Source organism: Streptopelia decaocto (assembly GCF_964273445.1).
Source record: "Streptopelia decaocto genome assembly, chromosome: 4".
Classification (NCBI taxonomy): domain Eukaryota; kingdom Metazoa; phylum Chordata; class Aves; order Columbiformes; family Columbidae; genus Streptopelia; species Streptopelia decaocto.
Window position 1 is genome coordinate 22,115,532 of NC_138658.1, and position 13,561 is coordinate 22,129,092.

At 36.8% G+C, this 13,561-nt stretch overlaps 1 protein-coding gene across 3 annotated transcripts in view; it reads left to right on the forward strand.

Annotated features, from left to right (window-relative positions):
* Window positions 1-13,561, forward strand: part of ARHGAP10 (Rho GTPase activating protein 10) — a 150,623-nt gene that overhangs the window by 63,807 nt on the left and 73,255 nt on the right. For all 3 annotated transcript variants that reach the window (XM_082050451.1, XM_082050452.1, XM_082050453.1), the window contains 5 exons: window positions 1,486-1,592; window positions 3,267-3,361; window positions 7,302-7,383; window positions 8,487-8,529; window positions 9,768-9,833. In XM_082050451.1, coding sequence (XP_081906577.1) covers window positions 1,486-1,592; window positions 3,267-3,361; window positions 7,302-7,383; window positions 8,487-8,529; window positions 9,768-9,833 — 393 coding nt within the window. The remainder of the gene's footprint in view (window positions 1-1,485; window positions 1,593-3,266; window positions 3,362-7,301; window positions 7,384-8,486; window positions 8,530-9,767; window positions 9,834-13,561) is intronic.

Here is a 13,561-nt window from a genome sequence, read left to right on the forward strand (position 1 = left end):
GCTGAAAGTGTGATAGTTCTTGGCAAGGGTGACTGGATTCAGAGGAGGTTTTATTTGATGAAAGGATGTATTTGATGCTATTTTTAATCATCTACTAACGACTTCCTCTAGAGTTGTCAAACATTTGTTGTCGGACAGCAACATGAATTGTCGAATTAGCCTCTGAAAATTGGGCTGGTTTAGTATGATGAAATAGGCTGTCATGTCCTTGGTTCAGTTATATGCTTTCAGTACCTTATTGCGATCATATGCTCAAATAAAGCAGGCTATATGCTGGGTAGCTAGTGTTGAAAATCTTGCTGTGAGGGTGCATGTTACACAAATCACATCCTGTCAATACTTTGAACATTTATAATTCTTTCTCACTCTAGTAAAAAAGCCAAATAGGATACAGAGCTCTTACCACTCCAGGAATGACCACAAAGTAATTTTTTTTTTTTAACATTTTGCAGAAATCATATTTTTTAGATGTGTGCTGTCACAGAAAGATTATTTTGCTTATTCTGATGAGGTATTTTACTTTTATCATGTTTAATTGATTACTGTTTAGGTAAGGACTTCTGTAAAACGCTTCGCAAATTAAAGACTATACAACATTCTTTATGGAAATGTTGGTATTATGGAGTTCAGAAATCAGTTTTAAGAGAACTAGCAGTAAAAAAATAAGAAAAATTATTTTTCTGTGAGATCAGTTCGCTGGTCTCAGTCATCATGGGTTTTAGAATCAGCTGAAGGGATTCGGAAGAGGCAGTGAGACATTCTAGGTTAGGAGCAGTGAAACCCTCTGCCAGTTTGAGCTGCTTGTGAAGGGCTTCCGTGATACTCTGAGGCAGAGTCCTTCAAAAGAGAAGATTCCTTTGCAGACCGTTTTTTTAAAAAAAAAAAAAAAAAAGTGAATTAATATAAGTGAGGGTCAGAATTCAAGTTTTAACAGTAAACATTATGGTGCAAATCTCAATAATACCGTATGCAGTAGGGTGGGCTTTAAAGTAAGTGTATTCTATGTAAGGTGTGTACTGGCGAGTAGTTAGGAGTGAATTTTGGTGTCAGAAAATGTGATCAGACCCTAAACAGCAGATAATGTAGAGCTTGCAACAAAGATGTGTTAATCTGCAGTTATTTAGCTTCAGGTTACCAAGTATAAAACTAGATTTCCGTATTCTGCTTAAAGTTTCCAAGTTTTATTTATTTTACAGGAAAAATTTATTTTATTTGTAGTAGTGAGACAAAAATACATTAATAATTCTTTCCATTTGTCATTAAGCGTAAGTGTGAGCTTCTGCATATATCAGTTTTTAGAACAGTAAGCACTGGTTAACATTTGTATTACTTTGTGTAATGTCTTTAATTCAAGCCTTTGTTTTAAATACTGCATGATTATAATAGGAATTAAGTAGGACTCTTAAATATCATTTTGGAAAGCAGGAGAAGAAAATACACAAACTGGTAAAAGTACATACTTCTTAATGCTTCTGTTTGCTATAGGGCCTGCTCCCTTTGGTTCCAGTTGGGTGAAGCACTATTGCACGTATAGGAAAGATACAAAGAAGTTCACCATGATCCCATTTGAACACAGATCAGGAGGGAAAATTGTAAGTATATTTTTATATTCTGCACTTCTGGTTGCCCTCTATCAAGATCAGAGGATGTGTCAGATAAGATGTGTCAAGTACTTTCCATCTCTACCTCCTTGCCCATTTTTTTTCTTCTTTCTTCCATGCAATTCAGACTGCCATTTAAGGACATTAACGTAAAGTAATGAATGGATTCATAGATAAAAATTCTGCTAGCTTTTCAGTTGTTTCCTTTTAGAAGACCAAGGAACGTGGTCCAGTTAACATGCACTGTTTCACCATTAGAATCTGGTTTCTCCATGAGGAGAACTTGTTAAAGAAAATATAATAGACTTAGAAATTTCTTTCTTACATGCTCCAGCCAGATTTTTCTTTCCGAGATGTAAGTAATATAAGAAGGACTAGAAGAGATGATTTTTCATATGAATAGAATTTGTACTGACAACTGAGTGTAATTTCAGCTATCTTTGATAGCATCTGAAATATTTAAGACCCAAGACTCTGTTGATCTTTAAATGGCTTTAATTCCTATTGAAATAGTTGGGAATTGAGGCCACTCAGCACCTTCACAGATGACACATTAAATGCACGCATAAATATAGATGAAATGCGTTTTGTTGCAAGGTAAAAGTATGTCTGAAGCTGGAAAATAATGCTTGAATCAGTGTTCTTGTAAATGTAGCACTTTGCCCTATCTTCAAATTTGGTTAGAAAGTCACAATGTTGGAATTTTATCAGGGTATTATATCTCATTAGTATGAGCAGAGGGAAGATGGCTTTCATAATATTGAGGGCTATGTATGATATATTTACAAATATATTGAATTTGGGAGAATCTTTCAAAAGCTCTGGAAAACCTGCCACACTGAAAATTAATAGTATTTGGCTTCCTTAATCATTTCAATACTTCTATGAATCTTTTATCCTGATTTGCTCTAATTGTAATAAGCCATTTTAGTTAAAATATTATGTGTGTAAGCATTCGGCATTCTAAAACACTTATGAAGCCATTTTTGCTGTATTAAAAGATCTCACATTTTGAAACCCACTATGCAATTACTACTTCAGTGAAAGCCTCCTGTGTCTGGAGATGTTGAATAAGACAAGAAATAATTAAAATGTACAGTTAATCCTGATTATATCTGGTATAACTCATGCAGCATTCACAGATGAGTTTGTTTATTTGATTTCTCAATTCCTAAGGGTAAAGCATGATCCTAGTGTTGGCTAGTCTTGAAGAAAGAACTGGTTCTGTAAAACAGGGTACAGACAGTAAAAAATGCTTACTTTGTTCTAGTTACTGTATAAATAGCCTTTACTATAGAAACCACTATGTCTGACATAAAGTGGGGCAAGTCTCTTACATTGTGTGCTTATATTGTAATGTGCAAAATCTTTACAGCAAAGTATTTCTGTTAGTTTAAATTTCTGTGATAGTGTCATATTGTAAAGTACCAGCTAAAATGGCTTCATTATTTTTTTTTCAGTTATGTCCTGTAAATGATCATGGAATTTATGTGATATTGTGCAGAGACCTGAACGGCAACCATGAGTGAATTCTTTTCCAAGTGTCAGTTTTCAGTATAGCTTTTGCCATTGTTTTAATGTAAATTTGCCATACTTGGTTTGTGTAGCTGGCTTACTGAAGCTTTCAGTTACTTGGTCGAACATATAGAAACTTTCTTTTCACAGGGTGATGGGGAGCTCTTTGTCCTTATGTATTGTACCAAAAGAAATACAGACACTATAGACAGGCGATTCTGTTTTGACTTAGAAGCTTCAGACAGGTAAGTTTGTGAAACACATTAAAAAGGACTCTTTCTAAGTAGCAACTAATGTAACTGTAATATTACTGTTGTATTTTCTTCATTTTTTTCCGATGCTTGTTCAGACTGCCTGGGGAAATAGTCAGTGGAGGAGCACGCTAGTGCTGTCACTCCTCTCTGGGTTTTGCCTCAGTTGTGTCTTGCCGAAGCAGTGAGGATCTCAACTGAAATGTAGACATTGTCTGAACTTGCATAAATGAAAAGCATAGAAAAAGTTAGAGAAATTATGATGAATTGCTGGTATTGTAGTGAAGAAACATGGCTTAGATTAAAGTACATATAGCTGTAGTGAAAGACCATGATCACAGTAATAATTCATACAGTTGTGACCATATTGTATCACAAGCCTGCTTTCCAAAATGACAGGTTGCTGAGGGTTTATGCTGGATTCTCAGATTTGAAAATAAGATCATTGGGATTTTGAGGCTTTTTGTGTCTGGGGTAATCATCCAGTGCATCTTGAAAAAATTGTTGCCGCTGCCTTTTTGAAACACTACCATTTCATTTTGTTGTTTTATTTCAAAATAGAAGAGCTTCTTATTTATTTTGCTAAAATGATCTTAAAATTGATTTAAATTGAACAAAAAAAGGATCTTAAAATTGATATAAATTGAACTAAAAAGGATCTTAAATATTGCTTCCCCTCAGCATTGTAGTCTTCTTTCATTTATGAAGATGAGAGAAGCCAACTTAATAGAGCACTGCAATTAACTACAGCTGTGGTAAAGCTGTGTTCTTTTGGTGCAGATTGTATCTGTGCAGAACAGGATCATATCTAGCCTTAAATGCTAGACAGAAATTGGTGGACTGTTGCTGAGTTTCCACATCCACCCCTTGTGACCTCTTTTTAACCAATATATTTGTTCCTTACTTATACCAATTAAATACATTGTAATTTATCATGTAGTAGGTCTTTTTTTATCTTCTCCCCACCCCCCCAATCAAATTCATAGTGCCCTTCACTTTAAATACCGTGTGGTCAATGCAGCCAGGCCTCTCTGTCCTGTGGCTGGAAAAATATATCAGTGGTAAGGATCATAGGCATGTGCACAGTCTTAGGTGGGAGGCTGTGCCTTGCCTGCATGGTCAGTCAGACTGGCCTGCCTGAGGCACACTCACTTCTGTAACATGCAGTGGGTAACAGAATGTGAGACTATTTACTGCATATGAAAACTTTCAGCTCACATGACAGATGACAAGATACCCATATACAGCACAGGTGACATTTGTTACAAGTGTACAGCATGGTTTGAACTTGCATTTTTGATTTGAGGGAGATGGGACTTAACTGTTCTAGTGCTGTGTCCAAACAGTAGGAAAGGGAGTAAAGATTTAAGTTCTTGACATCAGCTCCTCTTGTGTCAGTGTCTTGGTCAGTATGTATAACAGGTTTCAAACAGAGTCTGATAAAGTTTCTAAAAAAGTACTGTGAGAAATATTAGTGTACCCCCCTTTGTGTGTCACCTCTGCTCAATAGGGTGTCTGGAGTTAAACAGAGATGAATGGAAAGCAGTGTTTCCTTGATCCCACAAAACAATTTTTCATTCTCTTCCCTGGTAAAAGAGGGAAAGATCTAATCCATCTTTCTGTCCGCATATAATAGACACAACTGGTCCACTGTGACCTTGATATCAGACATTTTTCTTTTAATAATATATGTGTGTAGTACTGAGATGTTCCCATGGAGATTAGTTCTGTTCTGCAGGCCATTAGCTTGTTTCCTTGGTATCAGTTCAGGGCACACTTATCCCTCAGCTTGTCCGAGTTAAAAAATAACATACAGATTGACGGCTGTCTATGGGATTTTCTTTGTTCCTGTGCTACGGAAGGAGGCAAGACTGTAAAATTTTAGGAAGGACTTTTCAGTAGCAAATGTTCAGCCTTGTGCATGGCTTGAGCATAGTTCAGATCTGCTAGCTGAATATTTATGGATTTTTCTTTTAAAAAGAAAGCCGAGATGATTCTTTATTCTTTAAATTCTGGTGCTTCTAACTATAAGCTCTGGGGATATTAGGACCCTGGCTAAATTTCTGGAAAGTGGTGCTTTTTTCTGTTTCTAGTACTCCATCATGTTTAGTTGGAGGTGACTAGTAGTAAATGTAGAGAAATTTAAACCTTAGAGACTACAGAGGTTTTTTGGGGTTGGAAAAATACTTTCTGTTGATAAAGAACATTATCTTTCTGCTATACTCCTTAAATTTTAATTTTAGCAATACAGGACAAGGAGGAGGGAAAGCTTTGTCTGTTTTGACTTTAATTTGATGACAAATAAGTAGCGTTTCATGGAGCTCATTTTGAGATTGACTTATTGCCTCTAGGTGATACTTTTTGACACCTATGACAGTTTGCCCTGCATAAAAGTAACTAGTTTGGGTTTAGTTTCGACTAGTAAAAGAAAGTAGACAAGAAAAACACAAATCAGCGTGTGGATTTTTTTTGTTAATTTAGCTAATTACTGAAGGTATATTTTTCTACTGAGTGCTGAAGTTTGCATGTTTATGATATTTGCATGTTTATGATGTTTGCAGCTCTGTGCTATTAGCAGACCAGTTTGCATTGAAAAAAAAGCTGGTATGGCTTGAGAAGCTGCTTTGCTTGCTGTTATTAATAATACCAATATTAGCTGATTTTAGTCATAAAGGTTATTAGTTACAGAAATTAAGGCAAGGCTTCTGTCCCCCACTGTAAGGGCCCAAAGTCTATCACTGAGAATAGCAATAGATTCAATTTTTATGGCTGAAATAGTCTCCTTGCTTTAACTAAGCAAGAGAGAATGACTTGCTCAGTTGCTGCTTTCCAAAGTTAGGGTAGGGTCTCCCGAATTTAGCTCAGATTGCCAGAGGTTATGTGCGTACCTTGTCCTCACAGGCTGTCTGAAAAGAGATTTTGAGCAGGAGGGATTAGTACCTATAGAGTCTTACGCTTCAATTAAATTGTGTGGTTTGATAAAATTTATGACAAGGTGAAAATGAACTAGAAATGTCTCTGGTTGTAAAAATCTGAACATGGTGTGTAGACTGTTACAGTTTTAAGTGGGATTTGTGCTAATTTTCTCTCTGCTGTTGTTTTTAGATAGCATTTTCCCCTGTAGCTATTTTGCTACTTGAAGATAGACTTAATACATAAGAGAAAGAAACTGAGAGAATGTTATGAATTAATTCTTTATTTCTGACAATCTCTATATAATGAGATTTACCAATTTTTTAAAAGTATGAGCAGGCTGAAGATAATTATTTTTTTAATTGGCAGAAAAATAATTACCCATGTAACCTGTTCTGCTTTTAACTCTCCTTGCTTTGTATGCTATGCTGAACCATACAATTACTCTTTTCAGTTTCCTGTTATATAAACGCTAAAGTAGATTTATGTTAATCTCTGTTCACTAATCCCTGTGTCCCACAGTTTTCCATCCTTGCTTTTTAGGGATGGAGCTTTGTAATGAGATACTGCATTAAGGCTTGATTATTTTTTATCAGATATTAACTGGAAAACTATAATTATTGTCTCTAAAGCTGGAGACTACACATTGAGTTAGTTGACAAAAGCCATTTTTGTCTAATAGCACAGCAATGCAAAAGCAAGTTTATCTAGAATTCACAAAACTCAGTAACTCCCAGCAAGTGTTAGAATCAACAAGCTAACAACAATGAACTACTTCAAATAAATAGTTCGCAGATTTCATACACTTTCCTTTTTCCTCCCTGTCCTCCCTATTTCCTACTGTGTATACCAGTTCTATACCTTTTATTTTAAAGATGAGCAGTATTCAGTAATTAAGAGAAAAAAAACAACCCGGACTTTAGAACAATGGGCTTTTGCCCATAGATGGAAGTAGAATTCAACAAACAATGTTTTAGTTGCTGCTGACTACAGTAAATCTGTGTTGTTGATACTTTTGCAGGCCTGGGGTTCCTGTTACCATGCAGGCGTTCTCTGAGGAGGACAGGAAGCTGTGGATGGAAGCCTTGGATGGAAAAGAAGCCGTAAGCAATATTTTTTTAATGTTAATGTATAGCCTAGTGGAGAAATTCTCCCACCCCTTTCTTCTTGATCCCATTTATACTTTAAACTAGGACTATCTAGTTTGCAAAATGATAGATTTAGTGAAGAAAGAATAACACTGAAATAAAACTTGAGAGATGAGTAACTGGGTAAAGCTCAGTGTATGTTGATGGGAGGTATTTTTCAGTGTAATGACAGCATCAATTTTTATAAATGGTTTCCCATCACAATGATGATATTGGTATTCTAGAAAATGTTTGGTATAAGCATGTACACTTAGCCTTATGCATTCCATTGGCAAGAATGGCATGAGTTGTTTACATGGTGGTGGTATTATTTTTTTTAACTAGATTAAAAAATCCATCTTGGTGGGAATGAGGTTGTGCTTGAGTTTGCTTAATTTCTGGTTCACATCAGGAAATGGGTCTGAACTGCAGAACTGAAACACACTTCAGATTATTCTTCCAGTCATATATTGGACTTGTGTCCAAAAAGTAATGGGGTTTTCTAGTCAATGACACAATCACGTGTTTGTCCCCAGTAGTTGACTACTGGGAATTTTAGCAGTTGGTTTTATTGACATCATTGTCATAAAAAAAAACTTGTTTGATCTGCAGAGGTGTTTATTACTGTCACGTGTCTGAGCTGGACTCCCCAGTAAGCTCCCAACTTCTGGGAATGCTGAGCTGGGACATAAATCCCAGCATTCATCAAAGCAGTTCACAATGATCTGAGTGAACTTGAACTGTGGGAGATTAACCTGCTGGAAAACGCAGGAACGTGGAGCAATTAAATCACAGTTATTTTAGTGACTGTAGCTAACGTCGTTGTGCTCCCCAAGGAACTGTATTTGTTGAGCATTTTTTTAAAAAATAATGCCTTAAAAAGTGCAATTATCTACATTCTAAGGGGACATGGAGCTTTGGTTGTACTGTTAGAGCTGCTGTAGTTAGAAATATATTAGAAATATGTTCTGGCTGTGAACAGCTGTATTTGTGCTTACTGGACACTAAGACTGGGGGTGTCTTGTTTCTGGTTTCATAAAATTCTTTAAAATCATGTCTTTTTACTCTTTTGGCATTAGCTGTTCATCAGTTCGAATAGAGCGACTGCAAAACAAGAGGGAAGTAAGTATTTGAGTTACTTTTATAACTGACTTTTATTAACATTTTACAATTGAGGAAGGCAAAGGTATTTTTTTTCCTGTGGATCCAATGTAATTAAATATTTCATTTTAAATCTCCAGTTCTGGATATACTTTTGTGCATTTTGTAATTAATGACTTTTCACAGTAACACAGTTTTAGTATGTACATAAGAGTTATAGGTCTGGATGTAAGCTAGAGAAACAGTCTGATTGTTTTTGCCAGTTTATTTCATGCTTGAAATTGACTCATAAAAGGTTTAATTTGTATGTAAATGCAGCATAATTTTTTAATCCACATTGTGTGTACACATCTGTTAGAATGTATGTCTGTTTTTAAAAGCAATCATAGCTGGACAGAAAGGTCAGCAAAAAACCTGAATGCATATATTTAAAATGTAAACCATAATATGGAAGCAGAAGAGATGGTTTTCTTTAAATGGCATTAACTTTCTTCTGTTACTAAAGTGTGTGAGTGAAAAACATCCTTCTTGCATTATCAGGCAATTTAGTTGTTGAGTGAAGCTGGATCCTGCTGTTATTAATATTAGTTTTGTCACAGATTTTTGTTTTCATGGTGTAAGACCAGGTCCCCAGGAGCAAGAAGGCCAGATGTTTGGGGGAAGGGCAGTTTTGCAGTATAAGCTTTTAAATGAAGTTCTGATGTGAAGTAAAAGAACAACAAAGGAATGCTGGATCTCAGCTGTTGTCCTGTTAATGCATCTGCTTTTATGCAGTCAGATCATTAACTGCTGTGAAATGATATAGATGTGTTCTGTATCTTTACTGTGGGAATTTCTTTGGCTTAGGGTAGGACTCAGTAAAAGCCCTGCTGTTGATGGTTAAGGTTTTTTATCCTAAGTGCTTCCTTGTCCCATTTGGATAACTCTCTCAGATGTTGTCAATGTTGCAGTAAACGTTGTTAAACTCCATTTTGCATCTGCCAACATATGTACCTAATTGGAGATCCCATTCTTCAAAGGCTGCTGCTGTGAGCAGATTTAGCGAAGCCTGGAATGAACCTTTACTTGAGCTAGGCATGGTTGTCAAGGAGAAAGGGGGAACTTTTCTAGAAAAAAGTGTTTAAGTATTCCCATTCAAGAATATTTTTAGTTTTGCCTGGGAAGTACTAGCTATGTGGTTAAGTCCAGCTTTATTTTTCAGTGAAAGATGTAATTGTAATGATGTTTTAAAACCTTACAATTTTTTTTTCCCCTTGTAGGTGCACAATTGGATAAGATAGGGTTCACTGTCATCAAAAAGTGCATCAGTGCTGTTGAAACACGAGGTAATGATCCAACCAGCCCATTTGCAGAGGGGATGGCACAGCTGATCTGCTCTTAGAAGGAGGCCTGTGTGATCTAGTCTCCTGTAGATCTCTGGGAAAGACTCAATGTGGTGGATGTTGCACTGATTACCTGGCCAGGGTGATAGCTTTGTCTGTCTAGTCCCAGCCATTTATGTATGGCTTTCCGTCAATAAGTATGTCTTCAAGAAGTGCTCAGAAGCAGGGAATAGCACTTCTTTCAACAAAGGAAGCCAATGTTTGTGCAAAACAGCTGAAAAAAAAAAATCTGTGTCTTGTAGGCTATGCCCGAACCTTTGCTTTGCTGTTGGAACAGTATTTGAGTATTCTATTTGTAGACTTTGAATGGAGGTTTTCTATTTAGTCACAAGAGACAGAAGAACAGGAGTTGACCAGGCAGGTGAATCACACAAAGTATTGAGGTACTTTTGGTGGAGTTAATCTCACACCAGAGGGAAGGACGCTGTCAGGCTTGCTATTGTGTGTGCTCCAAAACTGGAGATGGAAGAGAAAGGTCAGTATGCAGACAGTATTTAAGAGGTAGTTGGGATTATGGTTGTGGAGAGGCTCTGTGTCACAGACCCTGTGTAACTTGGGCACTGGATAAAAGAAGCTTTTCAAATAGCTGCTATGTGAGGAGACAGCAATCCTTGTATGGACCTGCTGAAATGTGAGGTGACCAGCCGCTCTGAGGCTCACTGCGTTGTGTACAATATATGTATGGAGAAACTACTTCTTTGTGGGTTTTTTGTTTTGTTTTTTAAAGAGATGAAAATAGGTAATTGGTTATGGTGTATTTCTTAGTTTATTTAAAAATATGTTGAAATTTATCTGTGAATATTTTTTTTTCTCCTAAATTGTTCACCTCCCAAAGCAGAGATTTATGATTTTTCAGGAATTGTCTCTTTTTTACTTAGAGATTTAGCATTGCACCAGGAAGAATATTTATATCTTTCTTTGTGTCACAGTCAAGCTGAACAGAAGAATGGGTTGGTCACACTTCCTGTCAGTGCAGAGTCTTATTTAACAGCAGTGTCTTCCATGTGTGCACTTACTACACAATATTATTAATAAGACCAAAGAGCCTTTGTGGTGTTGAGAATTTAGCATTCAAACAGCAAGAAGTATCTGAAATACTTTTTCTCTCAGACTTTTCTGTATCAGTCTTGTCTGATGCATTAAAGATGTTATTCCAGCTTAGATCATATTCTATCTGGTGTTCTTTATTTTCATTCTGTTCTTTTGAATATTTTTTTCAAATGAGGTTACCCTGGCTCATCAGTTCTAAAATTTCAGTTACTAGCATTTACAATCTGAATATTTCAGCTGGGAAACACTGCAGGTAAAGCTGGCATCCTACAGATAAGTTAACTTCACTACAAAACCCTACTTAAGTGTAGAATGGATCTTCTCTTTGCACTGAATGAGGCAGGTTTTATGGAAAGTGTAGTGTGTGATCATGTAATGAAAGGCTGATTTTGGTCTAGTGCACAGTGACTGGTTGTCTTACATTACCTTACGAATCATGCTTAGTGTAAGCAGTGCGGAGTATGCTGTATTTTGGTTTGTTATTTGATTTGCCATTTATGCCTTAGGGGCATGGAATGAGGTCCAAAAGTATATGAAACCCCACCAAATATTGTTGTCCAAGGCAGATTATAAGCTTGCATGGATTGCATGCAGGGGGATTGTTCCGTGAGGGGATCTGCCCTGAAATGTACTTGGACAAGAATTAAAGTTACCAAGGTTAGCTGCACTGTCTTGTCTTTGGAGACCTTGCAGCCTCACTATCTGCTGTAAGACTGCAGTCAATAGAGTGCTTTGTGGTAATTACTAGCAATGGAAGTGACTTTTATCCTTTAATTTGTGTTGGCAAGTACTTAGAAAAAGAAAAAACAACAGCATTCAATAAATATTTCTTTACCTAGGGTTCCAAGAATGGGTTTAGGTGAGATACTACCTTCCAGGAATTCAGCTATCCACCTGGCTCTGTTTCAATCAACTTGATTCATCCATTGCATTTCAAGCAGTTGTTGATGATTTTCTGTTTACCAATTCTAAACTTAACATCAACTGCATTTAAAAAAACCCAAAAAGCCCTAACAAACAAAATCCTGACTTTATGCATGAGACTAACTGAAGCATTCCTAAAGGGTCAGTTTCTGTTCTCTTCAAAACCTGCAGGACCTTCTGCTGACGTCTGCTGAGTTATACAAACGTAGGGCCAGGAGAACGTTCAGTTGTTTGCCTCAGAAGGGTTTGGCCAAACAGTTTTACAGTGAAGAAAATCCATCTCTCAGGCTGCAGATTTTATACCTATACTTGTTCTTAAATAAATTTTTACTTGATTATTTCACTTTAATGATAACACATTAAAAGCAAGTTATGTTCGGCAGAAGAAAACAGGACAGATGCCTCTTCAGAGACTGTGCTTGTGTGCCATGTTTTTATCTCTTTTAATCATAATGGGTGTGAGGTTGACGTGGGTGGAAAGAGAGGACAGTCTAGTGTGGGTGGAAACTGAGAATAGTCTTGTCATGTCATAGCAGAAGAAGTCTGGTATTCAGAGAGAGAAGAGCATAACAGAGATACTGAACATAAACTTGTCAATGGCTGGATAATTTTTTCTCAGTCAGATTTTATAAAGCCAGGAAGGAAATTATTTTCTCTGAATGAGCAGAAAAATCAAAGGCAGTGTCTTGCTGAAAATGCATGTAAGCTTCTGATTCAGTGCACTTTTGCATTGCCCTGTGAGACATTGGCTGTGCTTTACCTGGCAGGAGATGCTGAGGCATCGAGATATGCAGCCTGTCTCTCACATACTAAGCATGATGCTGGTTCGTCTCTGAGAGAACATTTTGAGATTCCGTTTGGAGTATTTAATTGTATTTATGATTCTGTACTGAGAATAATACAATGGGGTAAAAGTTTATGGAAACATCAAAGAGCTGTTTGCTTCGGTAGTAAGGACTGTGTGAGTATTTGTGTACAAGTAGTTGGTTGTACCTTCTGTGAGGATGTGGTAGGTATTTGCCAGGGCAGCATCTGTCTTGATTTTAGAACTACTGGAGCTGCTAATCTGAGCTGCAGAGAGAGATGGCAGCATTGAGCTGTCTGTCCAGTCTGGAAGTAGAAAATCTTTTCACCTAACCAAAAAAAAATAAATATCTGGCATTACCTTGAATTTAGAGTGTCACTTATATGGCTGTGTCTGGACTATGGAGTTCGGTATAAAAGGTTGTATTTGATGCTATATTACTAGCCTGTGTCAGCACAAGTACAGTGGCAGTCACACAGTAAACTTATCTACATACCGTGCTTACAATAGTGTAACTTACTATTTTACTAACAATACCTTATTTTTCTAAGCATGTTTCCGAAATTGTGTACGTGAGCCAAATTCCAATATCAGACAGCCAAACATCTTGAGATAATGTAAATATGAAGAAAATTATGCTGCAGGGCTTTACCGGTCAAAGTTGCCAATAGTGACTGGTTGAGCCAGCAGGCACAGCGTCTGAACCCTGCAACATTTTAGTCGGTGGTAAGCTATTCCTTGCAATGAGTCATCCTGTCAATTGTGCTCTGTAAATGCCAAGCATTATCAGTCTTGGATGTGCTGAAGGTCTGAAATGTGCAGATTAAATCAGAAATAGTACTGTTTCAAACTAGGTTTGTATATTTAAAATAAAACATCATTTAAAGGCATA